Source organism: Callospermophilus lateralis, unplaced genomic scaffold (assembly GCF_048772815.1).
Source record: "Callospermophilus lateralis isolate mCalLat2 unplaced genomic scaffold, mCalLat2.hap1 Scaffold_63, whole genome shotgun sequence".
In the NCBI taxonomy this organism is placed as follows: Eukaryota; Metazoa; Chordata; class Mammalia; order Rodentia; family Sciuridae; genus Callospermophilus; species Callospermophilus lateralis.
In genome coordinates, this window is record NW_027514713.1 from 19,878,188 (window position 1) to 19,902,803 (window position 24,616).

General features: G+C 54.0%; 1 protein-coding gene across 1 annotated transcript in view; it reads left to right on the forward strand.

Annotated features, from left to right (window-relative positions):
* Nucleotides 1-24,324, forward strand: part of LOC143389575 (ephexin-1-like) — a 33,257-nt gene extending 8,933 nt beyond the window's left edge. Inside the window, 11 exon segments of the mRNA XM_076842545.1 lie at nucleotides 12,173-12,333; nucleotides 13,570-13,722; nucleotides 15,184-15,313; nucleotides 17,463-17,537; nucleotides 19,525-19,614; nucleotides 20,669-20,832; nucleotides 21,161-21,316; nucleotides 22,055-22,134; nucleotides 22,774-22,822; nucleotides 22,824-22,861; nucleotides 24,134-24,324. Coding sequence (XP_076698660.1) covers nucleotides 12,173-12,333; nucleotides 13,570-13,722; nucleotides 15,184-15,313; nucleotides 17,463-17,537; nucleotides 19,525-19,614; nucleotides 20,669-20,832; nucleotides 21,161-21,316; nucleotides 22,055-22,134; nucleotides 22,774-22,822; nucleotides 22,824-22,861; nucleotides 24,134-24,324 — 1,287 coding nt within the window.
* Nucleotides 24,325-24,616: the final 292 nt, after the last annotated feature.

Sequence of the window (24,616 nt, forward strand, 5' to 3'; positions counted from 1 at the left end):
TGGGTTGTTGTGACGCTGTCCCCAGTGCTGCGCTCAAGGTTTTGGCTTCACCCTAGGGGCAATTTGGTTTGGTTGGGGGGTGTTAGCAACTTGCTTTTCATGAACTCAGAGTTTTCAGCTTAGTTTTTATAAAATGCTCCCCTGGCACTGGCCACCACTGATTCTCAGCATTAAGTGATAGATGGTATCACAGGTACAACTGGCTTGAAGAAGTTGAGGGAAGGACACAGGTGGCTTGAAGTGCAACGATCGAGGTGTGTGTGGAGTCTGCCCAGAGCTCTCCGTGGGCCCCGCAGGGCACCAGGGGACCTCAGTGAGGCGGGGAGCACAGGTGGCTGGGGAGAACTCCTGCGTGTGGCCTCCTAGCACCCACATGAGCGGTGGCTGTAGGGAGGGACCTCACCCGAAGCTGCTGGTCAGAAGTGAAGTGCATTTTGAATGGTAGTGGACCCCACCACACTGTAATTCAAAAGGCAGTACAGGCTGAGTGTCCCTAAGACAAAGATTTGAAATGTGAAATGCTCCAAAATCAGACTTTTGAGGCACTGACATACTACAAGTGAAAAATTGATACCATGAAGCTTTGCTTCATATGTTAAATTATTTAAGATATCTTAAATGAAATTACCTCTGGGCTATGTGTATAAGCCTTTTTGAAACATAAATGAACTCTGTGTTTAGACCTGGGTCCCATCCCCAAAATATCTCATTATGTATCTGCAAACATTCAACCACCCCCCAGGTCTGACGTACTTCTGGTCCCAGCATTTTGGATAAGGATGACTCAGATCCATCTGGCCACCCGCAGTGTGAGGGCCTTTCCCACTGCCCTCCTGGCTCTGTTGAACATCCTGGTTTTCTGTAATCTGTCAGATAAACTCCCGCTTGTTCCCCTGCCTGTCCCCAGGACTTGCTTGAACAGCCTTTCACGCAATTATCATTTCCCTTCCTTTGTCAGCTGGCTGTTTTATTTTTCATCCTTTTTTAAAATTGGTTTGTTTATATTGGTGTTCTGATTGGTTTATTAGCAGCTTTTTGTACATTCTGGATGTTAATTCTTTTTTAATGTACTCAGATGCTTTTTCACGGTGGAGTGTGGGGAGCAACAGAATGTAGTGATTATCATTCTCAGTCCCACTCTACTTCTTAGTTGTGTGACCTGGGAAATATAGGTAACTTCTCTGTTCCTCAGTTGCCTTATCTGTAAAATGAAGATGTCGTGGTTCATTTTCTGTTGCTAACCTGAGACCAGGTGATAGGTAAAGAAGAGTTCATGGTTCTGGAGGCCGGGAAGTTCAAGGTGGCTGTGCTGGTGAGGGCCCTGCTCTTCAACTCATGGCTGGAAGTTGAAGGACCAGCAGGCCAAGGGGAGAGAGCAGAGGGCACTGAACTCCCCCAAGAGCTAATCCCCCTTGAGAGGAGAGCATGAATCCACTAAGGAGGGCGACCCACAAGACCCCTGAACTACTGCAGCGGGGACGGGGGTCTCCATGTGCGTTTTTGTGGGGACTGACGGCATTCCGTTGGGGTTCCGGGCGCTGCCTCCCAGGCCTGTGCACTGGGGGAGCTGACCTGCTCGCTTTGCTGAGGGTGTCTTTCTTCGTGAAAATCTATCGCTGTTTTCACCTGAGGTTCCCAGGATCAGGGAGGCTGGTCCTCAGAGCACACTGCACAGTGGAGGTCACGCGGGATCGGGGGCCGTGTGAACTGGAATGTGGGGTCCAGCACATGGAGCCCAGGGACCGCCCTGCTCTTGTAGCCCGCTTCCGAGCACAAGTGGCCCCACATCCTCATGCTGTAGCGGTGGGGCACGCCAGGCCCTGGGGGCCTGAGACAGTGGCTGACTGACAACGTTGTCCCTGGGCTCTGTCTCTTCAAGCTGTGCCACCCGCCCTAGTGGAGGCTGACCACTGGACACATCACCAAAAGTTGGTCATCGATTAATTAACCGAGATGTATATCTCCTTAAATGATGACTGAAGTGGTCCAGGCCACGTGTCTCACTACGACACTGTGGAACAAGAGATAAACGCTGTTACAACTTCACATCAGCAATGTGGCCACCGCTTCTAACCGAGGAGATGGAGGATGCTGCTTACATATCAGACTGTTTCAAAGAGGAGGGGGCCACTGAGTTCAAGATGCTGTGGAATGGAGGGGGTCGGGCGAGGCTACATTTGGATAAAAATACTCACCCTGCTGGGCTTCCATTACTAAATAAGGGAGAAATCCAGATCAGATTAACTTCTCCCTGGACAGGCCAGCCGGAGGCTCGCAGAAGACGCCCTTCAAACACGCTTCTGAGGAGAGCAGCTGGCCCAGCTGGGAGGAGGCTCTGTGAGTCCGAGAGAGCAATTTTCTAGGAAAATACGAGCCTCCAAAAACTGACTCAAAACCAAAAATATCACCCAGGCACAGTGACAGCCATCTGTAGTCCCAGCTGCTCCGGAGGCTGAGGCAGGAGGATCGCTTGAGCCCAAGAGTTCAAGATCAACATAGTGAGACCCAATCTCTTAAGAATCAATCAAAGTTTTAAAATAAAAATGCTAAAAACACAAAAATACACCAGTGACCAAAAACTCACTGGCAGAAGAGATGCCGTGGCCAGTGCAGGGGGGCCACCGTCATGGCAGGGCTGCTTCAGAACACTCCACAGTGAGAGGATCGTCCCACAGCTATCTTGCCACGGTCACCAGCCTCGAGTGGAACGTGGTTCCCGCGACTGAGGAGCTGAGGGCTGGACCCGCTCTCTCTCTCCCACGTCACTGCAGCCGCGTGGCGCTGGGCAGAGGTCAGCGGGCTTCTTCTTCAAGGGCTAGATAATGGCTGGTGAAGTCTCAGTCAGTACCGCTCGCCCTGCTGCCCTGGCGTGACAGAGCTACGCACACAGGCAGGAGGAGGCCTGCGTGTGTTCAGGAAAACCAGATTTACAACCCACAGGCTGCCGTCTGCCCCACCTGGGCTATGGCATTCAAAAGAAGAAAATGCCCAAATTATTCAAAGGTAGGGTAACATTGACAATCAAAGCTGCCCTTATTGACATGCACATGCAAAAACATCTAAACCCACAATTGTAGTTGAAGACATGCTGAGAGGCTCCTCTCTCAGTAACCAGTGGAACCAAGAGATATCAAATCAGCAGGGATGGGGCTGGGGCTGGGGCTCATGGTGGAGTGCTTGCCTAGCATGTGAGAGGCCCTGGCTTCGATCCTCAGCACCACATATAAATAAAATAAAAATAAAGGTCCACCAACAACTATATATATATATATATATATATATATATATATATATATATATATATATATATAGTTGGGATGTGGAAGAACTGACCACCATCAGCCAGCTGGAGCTGGTTAACTTTTATAGACAACTCCACCCAACCACAGCAGAATACAATTTTTTTTCAAGTACATATAGAATAGTTACCAAGATAGACCACAGCACACCTGAACAAATGCATAAGAAGTGAAATCATACAAACGGTGTTATCTGACCCTAGAGAATTAAAACAGAAATCGGTAATGTGAAATAACTAGAAAATGGCTGGGGGCATAGCTCTGTGGCACATACTTACCCTGCATGCACTGGCCCTGAGACCCATCCCCAGCACTAAAGGGGGAAAAAGATAACAGGAAGATATCCAAACACTTGGAAAATAGATAACACACTCATAAATAATCCCTGGGCCCAAAGGAAGATAAACACAAAAAAATTTGGCTATTTTGTTTTGTTTTGGGGCTCAAATGATTTGTCCCAGTCTGCTTTGTCTTTTTTATTTTCTGTTTTATTAATTAATTAATTAATATTAATTAGGTATATATGAGAGCAGAATGCATTTTAATTCATTGTACAAAATTGCAGCACAACTTTTCACTTCTCTGGTTGTATACAATGTAGCGTCGCACATATGTGCAGTCATACATGTACCTAGGGCGATGATGTCCATCTCATTCCACCATCTTTTCTGCCCCCATGCTTTCTTCCCACCCCTCACCACTTTGTCCCATTGAAGTTCCTTCATTTTTCCCATGCCCCCGACATTATGGATCAGCATCCACTTATCAGAGAGAACATTCAGCCTTTGGTTTTGGGGGATTGGCTTACTTCACTTAGCATGATATTCTCCAACTCCATCCATTTACCTTGAAATGCCATAATTTTATTCTCTTTTAATACTGTGTAATATTCCATTGTGTATATGTACCACAGTTTCTTTACCCATTCATCTATTGAAGGGAGTCGAGGTTGGTTCCACAGTTTAGCTATTGTGAATTGAGCTCCTGTAAACATTGATGTGGCTGCTTTACTATAATATGCTGATTTTAAGTCCTTTGGGTATAGACAGAGGAGAGGGATAGCTGGGTCAAAAGGTGGTTCTATTCCATGTTTTCTAAGGAATCTCCAGAGTGGTTGCACCAATTTGCAGTTCCACCAACAATGTATGAGTGAACTTTTTCCCCACATCCTCACCAACATTTATTGTTGTCTGTATTCTTGTTAGCTGCCATTCTGACTGGCATGAAATGAAATCTTAGAGTAGTTTTGATTTGCATTTTTCTAATTACTAGAGATGTTGAATATTTTTTCATATATTTGTTGATCAAATGTATATCTTCTTCTGAGAAGTGTCTGTTCAGCTCCTTAGCCCATTTATTGATTGGGTTATTTGTTTTTTTGGTGTTAAGTAAAATTTTCTGTTTTAACAAATGTTGGCAAAACCCAGATTTCATTCAACTAGAAAACTCTTTTCAATAAGAATACGAAAGCACCCCAAAGAAAAATGGGTAAAACAATTCACATAGAAGGAGAACAAGTGGGTAGTGAGTAAATGAAAAAGAAATCAAACTCACTAATAATCAAAGAAATCCCAGTATTGAGGTACTGTCTTCTGCATTTCAAAAAGACAGAGACTTTTAACCCAAATCTAATCTAATCTTTTAACCCAAATCGTGAAAAGCCTAGTGCTGGGGGGATTTTATTTTTTTAATTTTTTATTCTAATTTGTTATATAAATGAGCATTCTGTTACATCAGTGATAAGCAAAGCATAGCAATCATTGTACCAAAATTCCAATAAGAATATTTTTGTACCTCTTCTAGTATTTCTGTCTAGAAATTTGTCTTGCAAAATAATAAGATGTGTGCACAAGTATTTATTTATTAGGATGCGCATCCCAGCAAAAAATTTCAAAGAATAAGGAGAAGAAGTCTAAATACCCAACAGTAGAGGAATTATTTCGTAAGACAGTATATAGCTATCCTAAGACACAGCATTAAAAAACATGTTTTCAAAGAATAAAATAGCAAATATTCATGATATATGACATTTTTTAAAAAGCAGAATAGAACATTCATCTATAATAGAGTGTGCAAAGAAAATAAAAACTATACATTTTTGGCTGTTTCCTGTGGATCAGATGAAGAAATTTGAAGATACCGAGGCGGATGGAGAAGCAATGTAGTTGCGTTCAGTGGTGGGAACAGGGACACACAGGCTTCGATGTGACTTGCTCCGAGTTTCGGGGATTGGCTTTTCATATTTAAAGAGGTCAAAGTAAGCTTTCTGTCTTGTAATGAACACAAAGCTGAGCTGTCAGACTGTACGCTCCCAAACTTTGGGGTCCCATGCCAAAGCCCGGGGGCGACCCCTGCTGCCCCAGCTCCACCTTCACAGATCTGGGTTCCCACCGGCCTCTGAGCGATGGTTTTTGAGTCACTGAGAACACGACACTTGGAGAAAGTAATTGGAATATATTCAGATTAAAAGAACAGGAAGGAGGCAAGTTAAGAATAGCAGGGCTTCCTGGTGGGCAGCAGGGGGCTCTTCCAGGACCTGCAGGAAGGGGTGGGACACAGAAATGTCCTGAAAGAATAAAGAGAAAGAAAGGGAATGTGACTGTGGAGGGGGAGGGCAGGGCCACGCAGATGGCACTTGATTCTCCCACCTGACACCTGGCACTGTGGGACTGACACAGCCTGCAGCTGCCATGCCTTCAGCCTGGTGGGCGGTGTCCCCAACACATGCAGGACCTGTCTGCCACTTGGTCTCCATGGCTGGATGTGCCGGGCTGGAGACGTGAGCAGGGAGTGATGTTCTGAGAATATCCAGGGGACAGGGACACACACAGGTACACTCACGGGCGACGGCAAGTCCCCAGTATGCCCAGAGAGCGGAAGGGAGGGGCCCAGTGGTCTCCAACACAGTCTGAGTCCGCTCGTCCTCTCTTGGGTCTTGTTTGGCAGCTGCTTTCACTGCTCAGGACTGATATGTATTGCCTTCTTTGCGCCTGCAAAAGGCAAAAGGAAATTGCTTGGGGTTTTGCTTTTTGTGTTTTCTTCTTCTGTAGTTATGTACGGACAGCGTGCCTTTATTTTATCTGTTTATTTTTATGTGGTGCTAAGGATCGAACCCAGTGCCTCATACAGGCTAGGCAAGCGTTCTGCCACTAAGCCACAACCCCAGCCCAGGCTTAGGGTTTTTTATATGATGGGCCTATCAAATACTTAAATTGTGATTGTTACTTTATTAACCAGCCTTCACCAAATCTCTATCTATAGGGTTAACCCTAACAATTCAGCAAGAGAGTCCTAAATTGGGAGGGGGCCAGCTCTTAAGGTGGCAGTAGCCATCACCCAAAACATCAGGTATTTCTTTGATCTGATGTTCTATTTGATGCAGAAAATAAACACCAATAACTGTTTTAACCAGATAGTGAAATTAGCACATATAATTTTTGAAATGAATCATTTGGATAAATAGTTTATGCATCTGATATAAAATTTAAAAAGAGCAGAAGTATTTGCAGAGGAAGAGTCTCCCCGACCCCATACCTATCCTGAGCTGCCCGGGTCCCTCCTCAGCCGCCTGTTTGCAGTAGAAGGTTTATGCTTGCGCTGTTGTATCAGTAACAAGCTGCTCTGGGCATCGCTGTGAGCCTGGCTTCCTTGACACTCAGCAAAATACTTATCATGTCTCTCTAAGCAAAATGTCTCTTTGTACCAGGAATTGAACCCAGGGACACTTACCCTTGAGCCACATCTCTAGCCCTTTTAATGTTTTTCTTTTGACACAGGGTCTCACAAGTTGCCTATCTAAGTTGCAGGGGGGCCTCTGTGCGTGAGAGGGTGGCTTTGAACGTGGGAGCCTCCTGGGCTGCTGGAATTACAGGCATGTGCCCCTGCACCTGGTAGCAATCCATTTTTTTGCAGCTTTTTGGGGCTCTGTTTTTTATCCGGTCCATATTTAACCAGCCCCTGTTAATGCACATTTGCAGTTGAAAAGGTCGTGTCTCAGGGATGTTCCCTGCAGAATTATTTAAAATCATGCAAAGACAGAATGCCCTCAGTGGGTCCGGTGGGGACCGCTGAGTGGAACAGCTGGTATACAGGCCACATGTGTTTGAACTGGGAAGACACCGCCCAGTTGTCCCCATGCTCTGTCTGTGGGTGGGTGTGCTCTCTCCCCACCACGAATGTAGCACATTATCTAGCGATTTTACCTTGACTCTCATGCTGGATGAAAAATGGAGTCTGGTTCATTTGTATCCCTCTGTGAGGAAGCCTGAACATGGTGTACATTTATACCTGCTTTAATATATAAATTTTTTCAAATTGCTTTGTTACCGGGTTGTCTTCAGGAAATTTAATAATCAGCATTGTGATGGGGGCTTGCTGGGCTGGGCAGGGACTGCTGGTGTCACGGGGTGCTGTTGGCCCTGGTACCTGCACCCCAGGGCTGCCTTTAGGATGGGGCTGTGCCTCGTCACACAGAGTGGCACTAGAAGTAGTTGTCACTTGAGCCCCCACACATGGGCTCCCGCCTACGCTCCAGAGCCCTGTCCACTATGCTGTATTGGTCAGAGAAAAATCCAAATTTACTGAGAAGAACATGACCCCCTGCTTACTGAATGGGGGTGACTCTGCAGGTGGACAGATGTGGCTTCTTGGAGCTCAGGGCCACAGCCCTCCCTGTTCCTGACTCTGGCTCCTGGTGTCCATCCCCACATAATGGTCAAAAGGGATGGACCTGAAAATGTAAACCAGACCTGAGGGTCTCCCACTCATCCCTGTCAGTGATGGCCCACGACATGCACAGAGGGCCCCCCCATGTCCTGCCCCCTCCCTCACCACCATCCTATCTCCTGCCCCCAAGAATCCATCTTTGGCACTCCTGGGAATGGGATGTCTTGCCATCCTCTGGGGAACAATCCCAGTGTCCTCCTAGGACAGCCCTCTGCCCGTCTGGCCAGAGCACCTTCCCACCACTTGTGGAGGCAACGACAGTGGTTGGACGGGAAATGCCCAAGTCAGGCTCTGCGACAGGCCAGGCTCGGTGGCAGGCCAGGCTCCAGGCCGAGCATTTCACAGTCACTTCCTAGTAGCCACACGATGAGTCAGGGGGCCATTTGTACATGAGGAAACTGAGGCTCAGTGGGAGGCCGAGCAACTGTCACTGTGGCAGAGGTTCTGGCCAAGTCCCCACTCCAGGGCCTCAGGCCAGTCTGCAGCTCAGCTGCCCACAGAGGGACATGCCCACCAGTTACGTCACAGTCCTCGAAACCCTGGAGAAATGCCCCGCCTTGACGGGATCTTATGGGTCACAGGGAATCCAGGGCGGAGCTGGCAATCGCAGGGGCGGGTGGACAGGCCTTCGGAGTGGCTGTTGCAGATACCAAGTGCAATAGCCAGAGCTAAGAGCGCCATTCGGGGACCACGCTGTGATTTACAAATTTGGTCGGTCTAATGAGTATTCCCTGAGGATGGGAATCCTAGGCTGGCCAAGGGCTCAAAGCAGCTGCCCTGGTGGGGACGCAGCCGGCCAATGCCAGCCTGGCCAGAGCATGGGACATCCGGCTTCAGCAGAAGTTGGGACGCACACTCACACTCATTCACACTCGCTCTCACACACACCTGGCCCTGCCTGCTCCTCGATGTGCCTCAGCTGGCTCCACTGCAGGCTTCTCTCACACCTGCTCTCTCTGCTCCCCTGGGCTGTGAGCCTGTGGTGACAGCAGGGACTGTGCCCGGTCACCTGGGAGCTCAGGCCTAGACCTGGACACAGCAGATGTCCCGTGAGCTCTGTGGCACCAACAGATGCAGGAGTAAAGGAGTGAGCAGGCTGGCCAGGTCCCTCGTTAGCCCTGTTCCACCCACAAAGGCTTCAGCCTCTGATAGTAAAGTTACACGGATAAGGAAAAGGCGACCATATTGATGTCACTAATACCAGGACATATGCCACAAGACAGACACCCTGCCAAAGGAGAATTCGCAGATGACCAGTTGCCTGTAAATGGATAAATTGGGGGTGAGTTCTGAGTGAATGGGCTCCGCCAGCCTCCATGAGCGGTGGTTCAGGCCAAAGTCAGCCTCTGAAAGGCCAGGCCTGGTTGTTCCCGACCACCTTGTCCTCCTGGTGTCAGGATGACAATGCCACCAGCCAGGGAACCAGGGTGGACCCGGGCTAGGGAGGCCCTTGCATGCATAATCGTGGTGCTCTGGTAGGCATCCTTCCTGGTGATGTGGTCGACAGACCCCCTCTCCCTGTGCTGCTGTGATTTGGGCTCAGTGCCCGCTGCCCCATACCTGTGGCGCCCTGTACCTGTGACACCGGTCTGGATCACCTTTGTTAGTTATGTGTGCCTGGAGCTTGGGAGCCATGAAGGCTTGACATTGTCTCAAGAAAATTAAATTTAGCAGCAGGAAAGTGAGTTCCTGACAGCATCTGTAGCCAAGAAAGCTTCCAGGAACCTTCTCATGAGGGGCCTCTCTTGTCCAGGCTGGGTGTAGGTAGATGGAGCAGCCAATGGCTAGCTGGGCGTCAGTGCTGGGGCTGTAGGTTGACCACCAGGAGTCCAGGGCTGTGCTTTTTGTGTGGGTGCTTATTTTCAGGTGGAAAGGCAGTTGTGGTGCAAGGACGTTATGGAGAGGCCACTGCTTGTGTCAGCGTCTTGGTTCTCGCTGTCCTTATCTCAATCAGGGGCAACCTGGTGGCCCAGGGCCTGTGATTGGCGGCTCAGCCCTGGAGGATATCACTGTCAACTTGGTTACTAGGCAGGTCTGCCCTGCAGGACATCCTCGACTTACAAATCTGTTCCTCATCTTAAAGTGCCTGGCTGGGTGGGCTGTCGGCAGGGTTGCTAGTGACCGCAGTCGCCCAGCCCACCCCCGCCTGCTGTAGTCCTCAAAACCCTGGAGAAATGCCCCGCCTTGATGGCATCTTACAGGTCACAGGGAATCCAGGGCAGAACTGGCTTCCAGTGGCGGGTGGACAGGCCCTCGGAGTGGAACGTGGCTGTTGCAGATACCAAGTGCAATAGCCAGACCTAAGAGTGCCATTCGGGGACCACGCTGTGATTTATAAATTTGGGGTCAGTCTAATGAGTATTCCCCGAGGATGGGAATCATAGGCTGGTCGAGGGCTCAAAGCGGCCGCCCTACTGCGAAGCAGCTGGCCAATGCCAGCCTGGCCAGAGCATGGGACATCAGGCTTCATGGCAGGGGCTGTGCAGAGCCAGAATGGGGAAACCCACAGTCGTCTCAGCCCTCCCACCACAGAGGTGGGTGACTTCAGGCACGTGGCCTCAGCTCTGCTCCTGCTTCCTTCTGGTGACACAGGAGCTTCTATGCCTCCTTCCTGGGGGACCTTGGGGATTGAAGGGACAGCTGTACAAAGACCCCTGAGCCTGTGTGTTCTCCCTCCCTCCTTCCTAACCCCTGGAGCTGGAGCTTGCTGAACCTGGGGAGGCCAGAGCCCTGCCTTCACCATGGCTGTGTCTGTCCATCCTCCTCTGCCGGGCCATGTTGGTTCCCAGGACTGTCCACAGCCTGGGGGCACAGAAACCTGAGGTACTCATCCACAGGTGTGGACGCCAGAGGCCTGAAGTGGTCTCTGCAGGGCTGTACTCCCTCCTTCTGCGGGAGAGTCCTTGCCTCTTCCAGTTCTGGCAGCTCCAAGTGTCCCTTGCTTTGGCCACACCTCCCCAGCCTTTTCTCCACCCTGTGTGTATTCATCATGGCTCCCTGTCACTCCACTATGGGCATGCCCACCAGAAATCCAGGACGACCTCACCTTGACATCCTTAACTCACATCTGCAAAGACCCTTTCCCAAACAAGGTCACACTCACAGGCTCTGGGGACTAGAATGTGGGCGTAGCCTCCTGTTGTGGGCACAATTCAACCCATTACATTGTCGCTCTGGGGACCTGAGCCACCCTAGGCCGATAAAAAGTGGAGGAAGATGGGGAGAGGAAGGTGGAAGGTGCCAGCTGACTTTACAGATTGAGGTCATTGTAAGCACGGAAGGCAGGCAGGCCAGGCTGCTGCATGTGCTTCACGGAGCCACACTTGAGAGGGCAGAGCTTCGGTTAGTTTTGTGGTGTTCAGTGAATAAAGAACAGCTTCAGTGAATAAAGAACAAAAAAGTGCACAATGCACACACGCACACACGTGGACACGTGCACACAGACACACATGTGCACACTCACACATGAACACACATGTGCATGCACACATGCACACACACACACACACACACACAGATGGAAAAGAGGTGCCTCAGAAGAGCTTATTAGATTAAGGATTTCTTTTTCAAAATGAAGATTGTTTATTACATTATAAAATCCAACCTTAGGAGCGATGATACAGGCTCATTTTCTAATTTTCAGACAATTCAAAAAGTAAAAAAGGAAACAGTCCCCACCAAATTCCTCCCTGCTGGTGCCGGAGGTGTCATGGTGACCCATTTCCTTCGAAATGTTTTTCTGGGCATGTGGAGTCGGGGACCTCTGCTCGCCGACTTTCCCTCCTGACTCTGCCAGTAACCCGGGCAGGAACCCGTGGCCTGGAGGACCCTCACCCTGGGGCTGACCTCATGTGTTCCTCCTTCTCCATGTCCTGGACCTCAACTTGTCCCCGATGTCCATGGCAAAGGAAGAGTTGTTGAGAGCGTGCTCTAAAAGGGCAGGACACGGTGCCCTCTTTCACGGGGCTGCTTGTCCCCTTGGTAGGGGTGGCAGCGTCAGGGAGCAGCCATCCACACACCTTCGTGTCTCCCTCCAGCCGGCTGGGCTTCCCGGTGCCTCTGAGCAGGAGGACGCAGTTGGGCTTCCCTGGAATCAAGGCAGTGACCACAGGGTCTCCTGTGTTGTGTCCCCGCCTCCCCTGACACAGGCCATGTTCGAGCTGGTCACCTCCGAGGCCTCCTACTACAAGAGCCTGAACCTGCTGGTGTCCCACTTCATGGAGAACGAGCGGATGAAGGAGATCCTGCACCCGTCAGAGGCACACATTCTCTTCTCCAACGTCCAGGACGTCCTGGCTGTGAGCGAGCGGTGAGAGCCGCCTCCCGTCCAGGCGGCCGAAGCTGGCCATGGTGCTTGTCTCAGGGCTGCTCTGCTCTTGATTGTTGGAAATTTTCCATAATTAATATGACTAATAATGACATAAATTCAAGATCCATCTCCCCACGCAGCGGGGTGGCCAGTGGCAAGTCCCAGGTCCGTCCCCATCAACCATACCCTGTGGGTCTCCATGGAGCCATGGCCGGGAGGACACCCACCCTGAACTGGAGCCATGTTGAGTGGTCTCTCTTATGCACGGAACCCACAGTTGTCCACTGCAGTCCATCTCTCAGGCGGGTGCTCGGCCAGTCCATGACTTGTGGGTGTGTCCCCCTGAGCAGTTCACCCTCCTGCAGTTACAGAGCCCCGGCTCGGGCCCCTGGGCTAAGACCTCTCAGCGTAGCCTGCCTCAGGCTCCCGATCCTCTTGGATGGTGTGAGCCATAGTTGGGGGAAGTGGTTTTGAGCTTATGGCTGGGCCTGGTTGAAGTCAAGGGTGAGTCAATGGAGGAAGAAGAGACATCCATTGATTCTCTCAAAGAAGGAATGAACTCGGGCATATTATCGGGGTCAGAGGCCCACTCACCACCTCACTGTGGCCTGGGCATCTTGGCTGCTAAAGGTCACATGGGGAGGAGCTGACCAGTGTCTGCACTCAGCTGTGAGCCCCGGGCATGCCATGTCACATGTGGCCCTCTGCACTGACACCCATCTGTGCGTTAGTCCCTCCACCTCCCTGTGGCAGGCCTGTCTGGATGGCTCTGGACACAATGGTCACCGAGGCCTGAGCAGCTGTAGAGACCCTCGGCCTTGGCTTCTGCACCTCTTATCTATGTGCTGATTCCTGTTTCACTGTGGGAAATCCTGAGGTGCAGAAGTAAAGACACCCACACAGTGAGCCCTGGGCCGAGGCCCCTGCTTCAGCAGTGACGGGCAGCACAGGGGCAGTCCAGGTTCCCCCACCCCGCCCACCCCCATGGGACCATCCTGATGCAAGTCCTCATGGTCATTTTACTCCCTCTGCAAACACAGCAGTCTGTCCTGAGACAGAGATGAGGCGTCTGTCTACCGCGATGCTGTCGTCCATCCAAACCAGATGTGCCCACGGGTCCCGCCAGCTTGCAGGTTTCTGGCCAGTCTCCTGGACCTGCGCGCTGCTTTGTCCCAGCCAGGGTGTGTCCTGAGCCTGCCTGCCCTGCATCCTCAGCCCAGCCGCTGCCCCTTGCAGGTTTCTCCTGGAGCTGGAGCACAGGATGGAGGAGAACATCGTCATCTCTGATGTGTGTGACATCGTGTACCACTACGCCGCCAGCCACTTCTCCGTCTACATCACCTATGTGAGCAACCAGACCTACCAGGAGAGGACCTACAAGCAGCTGCTGTGAGTGTCCCTCCCCATCCCTGCCCTCCCTGGTCCCAGGGGCCCCGAGGTTGGCCAGACTGGTGACCGCATCCAGGCCTGCCACCTTCCAGGCCAGTGACAGTGCCCAGACCTGGCATGTTCCCAGAGCCTTACCCCACTGGACCCAAAGTGAGTGAGTTGTCCCCCAGACCCGTCCCAGACCGCTGAGCAGGCCCTGTGCACTCAGGGAAGAGGAGGAGGCCGAGAGAGCCGAGAGATTGAAACGGGGATGAACTAGCAGAAGGGAGGGGCAGGGCAGGAGCTGACTTTGTGGCTACCCAGCCATGCCCTTGGCTCGATTACCAATCCACCATGTCAGCAACTCCCTCTGAGGTTTCAGTTGACAAGATAATTTTTCAGTCACCTTGCCTCTGTTGAGTTTTTGCACTGGTCAGTCTTAAGGTACTGGGGCCATCCAGGAGGGCACTCAGTTCCACTCAGAAACTTCGAAGGCCTTTACGAAGGTGACCTTCCACATCAGAGAAGAGCATAACTTCTGAACAATCTTCATTTGGGAAGGAGGAACAGGATCGCAGGCCAGGATACACAGCAGGCTGAGGTGGCCTCTTGTTTGTCCTGGGAACGAAGGCAAGGTCAGGGGTTTTATGAGGACAGAGAGGTCCTCGCATGTTGGGGGAGCTGGCAAGCTTGATTGGAAGCAGCTGCCATGCCACCCTGGTCTTGTGGTCATAGTTCCGAGGACACTTGCTGAGAACACTTGAGATAGAGTGGCTGTACTGGCCTTTCTGGGCATCTCCCGAGACAAGAGCTGGTGACCGGTCCGTATGCCTGCTATTCCTGTGGGTCTGAAGCCTGCCCTTGGCTGGCCTTTCTGTGGGACCCCAGGGTTACTCGTGGATGAATTTGCACATCCAGGTGCTCCAGGGATAGGTGCCCACGCACCACCGTGCCCAGGAGCCCTGAGGCCCCTCCCTGTGCCACATGAGCAGCATCAGGCAGAGCACCACCACTCAGCACGTGCAGCCGGGGCTGACACTCATCTCCCACAGCCTCCCAGGTCCTGTCAGCGCTGTGCCCAGCCCACCTGTCAGAAATAGCTCAGGCCCTTCTGGCAGGTGATTGGCACCTGCTGCCTGTTCCCGTCACTACGTGGGTTACCTCGCCATGGTGTCCTCCTGAGTGAAATCATCTAATTGTGTGTCTGATTCACAGACTTGGCCACACAAAGAATCCTCGCCCTCCCACATGCCACCTATTTTGCAGACCTCACAGGCTGGGCCTGCAAAATCACTATTGTTATTTGACTTGTGCATGAACAGTTGATTTCCCATTAGAAAAGAGACAGAGAGAGAGAGAAAGAAAGAACTCGACACATTTTCCCTGACCGTGGGTCTCTGGGTCCCTAGGAGCTGTCAGTGGGGAGGAAGCGCCTCCATGTGCACCTCCAGGAGAGACCCACTGCTGTGTTTGTGTTCCCAGCCAGGAGAAGGCAGCGTTCCGGGAGCTGATTGCACAGCTGGAGCTCGACCCCAAGTGCAGAGGCCTGCCCTTCTCCTCCTTCCTCATCCTGCCCTTCCAGAGGATCATGCGCCTCAAGCTGCTGGTGCAGGTGCTGCCGCCGGCCCATGCCCCCTGGGCTCCACAGGGTCCCCGGCACCACACAGTTCCCTTCTGTCTCCCCAGAGCTCTGTTGGCTTTCTAGGGAGACCATTTTTTCCACAAGAACTAATTAAGCTCCTACTATGTGCCAAGCATCTCCCTAAGCTGTGACGGCCCAGTCAGAGAAAACAACCAGGAAATGGTTTTGACCAGGAGGACAATTAATGAGGTCACGTGACTCCCTCGCCACTGCCAGTGGGGCAGGGGGCAAAGAAAGATAAGTGACATTCAAACAGAGTCTTGGCTTGGGAAGAGCCAGCCAGGTGGCCATCCGGAGGAAGGGGCATTCTATGTAGAAGGGACTGGATGCACAAAGGCCCTGGGGCATCAGGGTTCACAGGAACAAGGTAGGACTGACTTTGTCAGAGGCAGACTCAGGGCCTGGGGCTCCATCCTGTGTGGTCTTCACCTGACCTGAGGGTGCTTTTCCGGGCTCACTGTGGCAGCTGCAGAGGAAGGACCGGAGAGACAGTGACTCAGTGAGCTGAAATCAGTGTCAAAGGAAGGAGGACAGACCAGGAGAGACTCCCAGGCTTTTAGCATGAGCAGCCTGGTGCCCTCAGGGAAGTCAGGAGTGGAGGAGCCAGGGCTGGGCTGGAGCCAGTGGGGTTGGCCGTGACCTTGAACAGCTGAGGAGCCACTTCCAGTTAGAGGGAGAGGTCAGTATTTAGTAGAAGAGGCCACCCAGGAGGGAGAGAAGGGGCAGACAGGCCCTGGGACAGAGCCCCACCTGCCTGAGAGGGAGCAACCAGGAGAGAGGGAGGAACCAAGAGAGGCGTAGCCACAGACCCTGCAGGGGACAGGCCAGAGGGGTGGGGGCATCCCAGCTGCCCCACCAGGACAGCAGCTGGCTGGTGTGTCCAGTCAGGTTCTGAGCCTCAGGAAGCCACTGGCCGTGGGAAGTGAAGGGCCGTGTGAGTCTCACTGGGGCCCCAAATGATGTCCTGGAGCCACAGCTGTGGAAGTCAGGGTCAGGCGGGGGGGGGACACCAAGGGGCAGCTGACTCAGAAGCAGAGGGGAGGAGGCTGGGAGGAGGTCTCAGAAGCACAGGAAGTAGCATCAAAGAGGTAGCGGCTGAGGGAACCCACGAGGCTATGGAATAAAGGAGGGACGAATGGAATGTTTTTAACTGAGAAAAACTGAAACAGTTTCTAGGGATGCAGAATAAACAGCTTTGACATGTTGTAGAGATGAACATACATGGATATATAAAGACCTTGATTTATGTGGGATGAAAACCAGTGTCAGATTGAAACCCACCTGCGTGGTGGTGTAGGAGAGCAGGGGTAACTGGGGGGCCCTAGGGAAGGACTCGGAGGAAGTGTGTTTGGGGATGAGGTCCACCTGGAACTGCAGGTCACAGTACTAGGGTACCCAGGGACATGCTGAGATAAGCACACAGCAGGCCATGGGGCTGACACTGTCCTCCATTTGAGGCCACCAATGTGACCTGGTTGAAAGGAACTTTTGCTCTAATGAGACAGCTGAGCAGCACTGGCCAGTAGGGACAGTTAATGACAGGGTTTGTGACTGGCCTCGCATGGTGAGGAAGGAGTGGAAGGAACCTGGGGAACCTCGCAGGTCTCTGGCTTGGCTGCTGGGAGAGGAGGGCAGGCAGGGGTGGAGGAGAGAGCTGGGACCAACGCCGGGGAAGCTGGAGACACTGGGTACAGCCATGGTCCATGACAGCCAGGAGAACCGGGAGATGGAGCCCAGACACCCAGACCTCACGGGACAAAAGCAGACCTCACCAGGCACCCACACCATGGGTACCTGAGCACAAAGTTTTGTTAATTGAAGAAAATGGAACAATTGGAGAAAAGACAATTGTTTATTGATGGGGCCAAAGTTCAGGAAGCCTCAGGACCAGGCTCCCAGCAGTAGCTGAGGGAGGGAGGGGAACCGCAGGCCCCCCCAAGGCCCTTGGCCCCTGTCCAGGACAGGGGATGGACTGGGCTGTGCTCATCCTACTCTGGCAAGCCTTAGGATGGGGTGCCTCAACCCTTGGTGTGTCAGATCGAGGGCTGTGTGTGTGTCACGGTCACAGCTCCTGGGCTGGCTTGGCAGGAAGGGTAACGCAGCCTGTCCCCACTGGCAGAACATTCTGAAGAGGGTGGAAGAGAGCTCAGAGTGTGAAGGGACTGCCCTGGAGGCTCACAGGGAGCTGGAAATGGTGAGTCCCTCCTGCATGCACGTGGGCCAGCCGGCCACTTGCCCCACATGGGCCACCCTCCCGCCAGCCCCCTCATCTCTTTAGACCAGGCCTTCGTTTAATTTTTACTTTTACCATCAAGAAAAGTCACCAGAGCTAAAAATGTGCCCAATGGTGCTTGAGCAGACCTTCCTGCCCTTGAGACCCCCTCAGCACCCTCCTCTACTAATTCATGGTGGATGTTGGGGCAGCCACAGGGCACTCGGGGACACTCTTCCCCATCATGGAACTCTGCCACCATCACAGGCCCAGGCCTCCATCAGCTGTCTGGTGTTGCTCATGGCAAGTGTCTGGGGCCCATACAGACCCTAAGCTTGTCTTTGCCTCTCTCCTCAAGTCACAAATGATCTCCCTCCCTCCTAAGGCTGTGTGGAGGCTGTTCCTGTTCTTCCTGTCCACTGGCAAGCTCTTTGTCCCAGCCCTGTCCCTCCACTCCCCTTCCCCATCCCTCAAGACTCACCCCCGCACGTGTCTCCTGGGAGGATTCACTGGCCCTGCCCAAGAGCGCTGGGCTTTCCCTGTGGCTGAGTGGAGGGCCCTCTCCTGATCCTCAGAGAGGCAGAGGACTCCTAGAAGTGTCCGGCAGGCAGGACTCGGGAGGGGTCAGCAGCTCTGTCTGCATCCTCGAATGCTCCCGGGCTCTGCCCTATGTGCCAAGCGGCTGCATCACTGCAGCTGAGAGCCAGTTGGGGCTGCTGTGTGGGATGTCTCCGCTGGGCTCTTGACTGCCATGATGGTGAACAGTGGGGTGCAGGAAGTCCTTTCCACTCTGTTACCGAGGGGCAGAACTTCGTGAAAGGAGTCCACCTTCCGTGGACGAGTGGCATGGTTCTGTGCGAGTCGGGAGGCCAGCGCTTCTTAGCTCAAGGCAGTCGCTTCCCTGTTTGGGCTGCTGCCATGTCCTTCACCCAGGCAGGGGTCACAGAAATTCGCTGGCAGTTGTCCCCTTTATCATTGGCAAGGACAGTTCTCCTCCTGATCCTTACAGGGCAAAGCTGTAGCCACCACGGGCCGGCCAGGGGGTTCAGCAACCTGCCAGCTGGGCAGCACCTGTCAGAGCACCTGCCCGCCCAAGGCAGAGCCTCCTGTGCCCCCGTGCCAGCCCCACTGGAGCAGCCACGCTGGGCTGCAGGAGGCAAGTCCTGTCAAAGGCCAAATGCCCCAGAGGGTCTCACTGTGGTCATCGGGGGGCCAGGGGATGCTTCCAAATAGATTTGTTTCTACTTTCATTTCCCTTTTGCTTTTAATGAAGGGTATACTCTGTTTCTTACCGCTCATTTTTTTAAAATAAAGGTTTTTTTTTTCTAATTTATAAAAGTAATTGATGCTCAACACAAGAAAATTCAGAAGATTCTCATAAGCAAAAAGAAGAGAGCGAAGGTGCCTGGCCATCTTGTACCCAACTTCCAGCAGGCTGCCAGGGCTCCATACAGACCCTGTGCACGCAGGTGCACACAAACTTTCTTTGCCAAAGGGGGTTAGTTCCTACACTCCCATCCAATTTGGTACATGCAGAGTTCACGGCCTTGGTTGTGGTTCCATGGGACTGTCACATGGATGTTCTGTCATCATCCCAGTCAGTCCCACGTGATGGACGGGTGTCATGCTCAGGGACCCCCCACAGGCACAGACATCACCTGCCGCTGCCCTGGCCTGTGAGCCAGCACAGAGCTTAGTTCCTTCAGAACGAGGCCCTGAGGTCCTGGTGGTGTCACAGCCCCAGCCTCTTACTGGGAGCCAAGGAGTCACATGTGCACCCTCTATGGGCAAGAGGCCAACCCGGTGCCTCGCAGTACATCTTCCAGCCTGGCTGACACTGTGCCTCGTTGGGAAGTATCCTCTGGGAACAAGGCACTGAAGGCCACCAGACTCTCAGGTTTTCACCTAGAGAAAGGAGTGTGGCTGGGACGTTGGGTGGGCTGGCCTGAGACAGCGTCTCCTGTCCCAGGTGGTGAAGGCATGCAACGAGGGCGTCAGGAAAATGAGCCGCACAGAGCAGATGATCAGCATCCAGAAGAAGATGGAGTTCAAGATCAAGGTAAGCCTGGGGTGGGAGTCAGCCTGCACCGCACCTGTGCATCCCACCTGTGTGCCCAGACTTGCCCCCACCTGGGCCACCTCCCCGGCCCTGCTGAATCCAGTGCTCATGCCCAAGCTCGTCCTCCAAACTTGCCTTCTGAGAGCGAGTGCCTGGCCCCAGCGCTGCCTGCTGGCCCGAGGCCCACTCTTAACTACTCACCGTGAGACCTTGAGCTGGTCAATTTATGGTGACAGGGACTACTCTAGGATTCTCATGTCTGAGAATTTTCAGGTTATCAACCTTCTCCCCAAACTTTACATAAAACTTTGGCTGTTACTAAAGCCCTGAGGGCTCCTGGGGCCTGCGTTTCTGGTGACAGGCCACAGCACACAGCGCCCACCAAGGGCCCCAGAGATGGACCTGCTGTTTTCTGGGCTGATGGCCGGTGCCCCACTCCCACCTGTTCTGCACAGCCAGGGCCAGCACCAGCTCCTGCAGGCCAGGCTTCTGCTCTTTGGTAACTCTCTTTGCTCTTCCTGTGAACATGGCCATCCCGACTCTGCACCAAACAGGCTGAGCCTAGTGAGATGCTGATCACACACATGGCACACACACTTGTTCACACACAGTATACACATGGCAGCACACACATGCTCACACACAGTATACACATGGCAGCACACACATGCTCACACATGCAGTATACAGATGGCAGTGCACATGCATGTGCGATACACACACAGTAGTACACACACATTTAAGAAACACACAGCACACACATCAACACAGGCACAAACACATGCCCTAAAGCCTACGTGTGGGTACGTACACGGCACAGAACACATGTGCACACACAGAGTTACACATCACACACGGGTTGAAGCACACACACACACAGGTGAAGCACACTTGCACAAGGGGCGCACATTCACATACACTCACACCGCTGCTGTTTCCCTGTGCCTGGCCAAGCCCAGCCACCCTCCACCGTCACACCAGTGTCACTCGGTCAGTTTGCTGGGGGCTGGGGTGGGAAAGAGGGTCCAGGCCCTGACCCTGCCACCCCTCCTAGTCAGTGCCCATCATCTCACAGTCCCCCTGGCTGCTGAAGCAGGGCCAGCTGCAGCAGATGTCAGGCCCCAAGACCTCCCGCACCCTGTGGACCAAGAAGCTCTTCCGAGAGATTTACGTCTTCCTCTTCAATGACCTGCTGGTGATCTGCCGCCAGATCCCCGGGTGAGCCGATGGGATGGCATGAGCCCAGGTCTGACCATGGCCCCAGGAGCTGGGCAGGTGGAGGACAGAGCTTGGGCTTGGGATCAGGTTTGGAGGTCCCCTGCTGTTGTCCAGAAGCCTCGGTTTCCCCTGCCGTGAGGTGGGTTCTGCTCCCGTTAGTGTCTGGCACCCTGAAGCGCTCAGCCACTGCCCGCCCCACACCCTGGCCAGAAGGCTCCTGGGGGACAGGCGTGCAAGGGCTGGCAGGGGGCTGAGGAGGCTGGGCTGGGCTGGGCTGTGCTGCCTGTCCTGCCGGACTGACACGCCCACCTGCTCCCTTGGTCTCCAGAGATAAGTACCAGGTATTCGACTCGGCCTCCCGCGGCCTGCTGAGAGTGGAGGAGCTGGAGGACCAGGGCCAGACGCTGGCCAATGTGTTCATCCTGCGACTGCTGGAGAACGAGGATGACCACGAGGCCACCTACATGCTGAAGGCATCTTCTCAGTGAGTGCCCTGTGCAGGCCCCACCCTGTGACACCCCTGCGGCCCCTCCCAGCCACCCTGCTAGGAGGCCTGGCCTCCTCTGCCACAGGCCTGCTCCCAGGTGGAATGAGACTCCAAACCTGTGGGAGGCCAGCCCTCGGGAAGGGTCTGCCCCAGGGCCACAGCTTCGGGTGTGGGCCAATGCAGGGCAGCTCAGTGTGCAGGTGCGTTCCCTCGGGGCTTCACACTCAGACCAGCCTGAGAACTGGGTGGATGACCAGGGGACCGCCCTCCTCCTCCCTCCGCCCCTCACCCGCGTGTCTTCCTGTTCACCTCTTCCCTCTGAGCTACATGGACAGCTGCCTCAAAGCCCAGAGCTCTCACAGAACCCACGAGACCAATGTGGGAGGGACGCTCCATGAGCCGTGGGCCCAGGGCTTCTTCCTGGCCACCCGGCCAGCCTGCTTCCTCTGCAGCTGCCTCACCACTCCCACCAGGGTCCCCAGGGCTGGGGGTCACATTAACCCTCCCCACCCTGCTGCTGCTAACAAACCACGGCTTCCCTGAGACGCCTCAGTGCACTCTAGGGAGTGACTACTCCTTTCTGCCTGGCTTTTTAAATGCACCCCGCGAGGAGGGCCTCCTGGGAGCTCCTCCTGACGCAGGGCATTGGCCTGCTGGGAAGGCTGGGACCACACGCTGGGTGGGTCTGCTCTGCTCTGCTCTGCGGTTGGGGCACCATCCTCTTCCCTGTACCAGGAGTGAGATGAAGCGGTGGATGACCTCGCTGGCCCCCAACAGGAGGACCAAGTTTGTTTCCTTCACATCCCGGCTTCTGGGTGAGTGCCGGCCTGGCAAGTGGCCACTGCGGGGGCTTTGTACTCGCTCCCTGGGCCGCAGCTTCAGGCCTCGTATGGGGCAGGGGCTTAGCACCACCAAGGATGCTGACCCCAGCTTCGCCAGTGCTGGACGGTCAACATAAAGATAGCAATCACTGGGTCATAGGTGACAGGAACCATGGGGACACCAGGAGGAACCTGGGCCCAAACTCCAAGGCTCTTTGGCGGTTGCCAGTTATTTGGAAAGCATCTAAGACCCAAAGGTGCACGAGCCCAGCGCCTCACAGACTAGCCATGGCTCCTGGCTGTGACCTCTTGTCCTGAGCCCCCAAATCACCTTCAGGGCCACACCCTGGGGTGCCTTCTGAAGCTTCAGCTGAGCACCGCCTCACATTCGGAGGGTCCTTTCCTCCAGTGTTCTCTCCCAGAACTCCTGGCTAGTCGGGGGGTGTTGCCTTTAGAAGCAAGCACCCCTCCCCCTCAGGTGAGCCCTGTCCATTGCTGGGGAGTTCACAGTCCTGTATCAAGTGGGGCTCAGCCACCCACTGGCTGCAGGGCTGTCCCTGTCAGCCACTGCTTGCCGGGGTACAGGTGTGGGGCCGCAATGGGGACACGCCATACCCCCTCTCCTCCCATCAGACTGCCCGCAGGTCCAGTGCATGCACCCGTATGTGGCCCAGCAGCCTGATGGCTGACATCCTGAACATCCTGGAGAAGACGGAAGATGGTGAGGCCCCGGGGACCCCAGCCCTGCTCCTCTCCCAGCCCAAGGGGTTGTTTTCGGTGTCTACTTTCCTCCCCAAAGTGAGGTCCCACTTCACCCCTCCCAGCAAGCCCAGCCGGAGCAGGCATTCTGCGGCCCCCTGCCCTCGAACATCTGGCTTCAATCCTCCCATCACAGTGGAAGGGAGGTGAGCAGAACTCCAAGCCCCAAGTCAGGCCTCCAGGGAAGCCTGTGACCACTAGCCTCGGGGCTCCCTGGGTGCCAGGACCCCCCCCCCCCCCACACACACACACACAGATGACATCAGCACCAAAAGAAGTTCCTTCCCAGGCCCTGCAGAATTTAATTTTATTAAATTAATTTAATTATTTACAGTACTGAGCGTTGAACCCAGAGGCTGTCCACCACTGAGCCACATCGCCAGCCCTTTTAAAACTTTTGAGACAGGGTCTCTCTAAGCTGAGAATCTCCCTAAGTTGCAGAGGCTGGCTTTGAAATTGCATTCCTCCTGGCTCAGGCTCTCAGTTGCTAGGATCACAGGCGTGGCCACTGTGCCTGGCTCCCCTTTCCCTGTTTCTCTGCCCAGGCCAGGCAACCAGCCCATCCCGGGAGGCCTCCTCCACTCAGGCCCCCTCTGGGCCCCATTCCAGATTCCTTCTTCAACTGAATACACACCTGCCCAAAGGTGACGTGCAGAGAGCATGCCCCAGGCCCCCCAGAGCTGGTGGGAATATGCCCCCAGGCCCAGGTTGGGGGTGGGAGAAGGGGACCGAGCAAGCAGTGGGGGAGATGGCCAGAGCACTGTGACTCAAGTGTTACCAGCTCAGAGGCCACTCTCAGCTGGCTATAGTGGCCTTTGGGAGGCTGAGGCTCTGAGAGGAACTGACCAATAAGAAGGTGACCTCCGGGTCCATTCTTGGGGCATGGACTCCACGGGGCCCCTTGGATGCCTCTCACTTTGGGGGCTCCTGGCCTCCTATGGGAGTGCTGAGGGGTCCAGAATGGGCTCCCACGTCAGTGTGGAGCTTGTGTCAGAGCCTGCAGCCTGGTCCTCTGCATTCACCACCTGCCTTCCCAGCTCACCGGGATGAACCTGGCCTGAGCACTCGAGCCGGGTGTGCCAAGCTGCTGCCCTCTGGGAAAAGCCAGCTGGACTCAGTCCCTCAGCTTTGCTCCCCACACAGACAGGAGCCTTAGCTGGGGAAGCTCCACCCAGGCCCCAGCTCCTGCGCGTGCCCCTGTGGAGTGCCTGACCCTGCTGCCCCTCCTCCTCAGGGTGGATCTTTGGGGAGCGCCTGCATGACCAGGAGAGAGGATGGTTCCCCAGCTCCATGACTGAGGAGATTCTGAACCCCAAGATCCGCTCTCAGAACCTCAAGGAATGTATCCGTGTCCACAAGATGGATGACCCCCAGTGCAGCCAGAACAAGGACCGCAGGAAGCTGGGCAGCCTGAATCGGCAATGACCCCTGTCCCAGCACTAACCTGCACAAGGAGGGGTCGGGGAGCAGGCCTGGCTGGGACTCTGGCAGACAAGGAGGCCCTGGGAAAGGACAGACTGGCACCTCCCCAGGGGTGCAACAGGAGGTGCGCACGCTGGTCCCTGCCCATGCGGTGAGTGTGCCAGTGTCCCCGCCCTCGTTCACTCACAGACTAGCAGCAGCTTCCTCCCCTGGGTCTTCGTGAAGGAGTCACATCGTGAGCAGTACATACACCACCTCCCTCTCTTACCTCTTAGTGGGGTTGGGGGACAGGCAT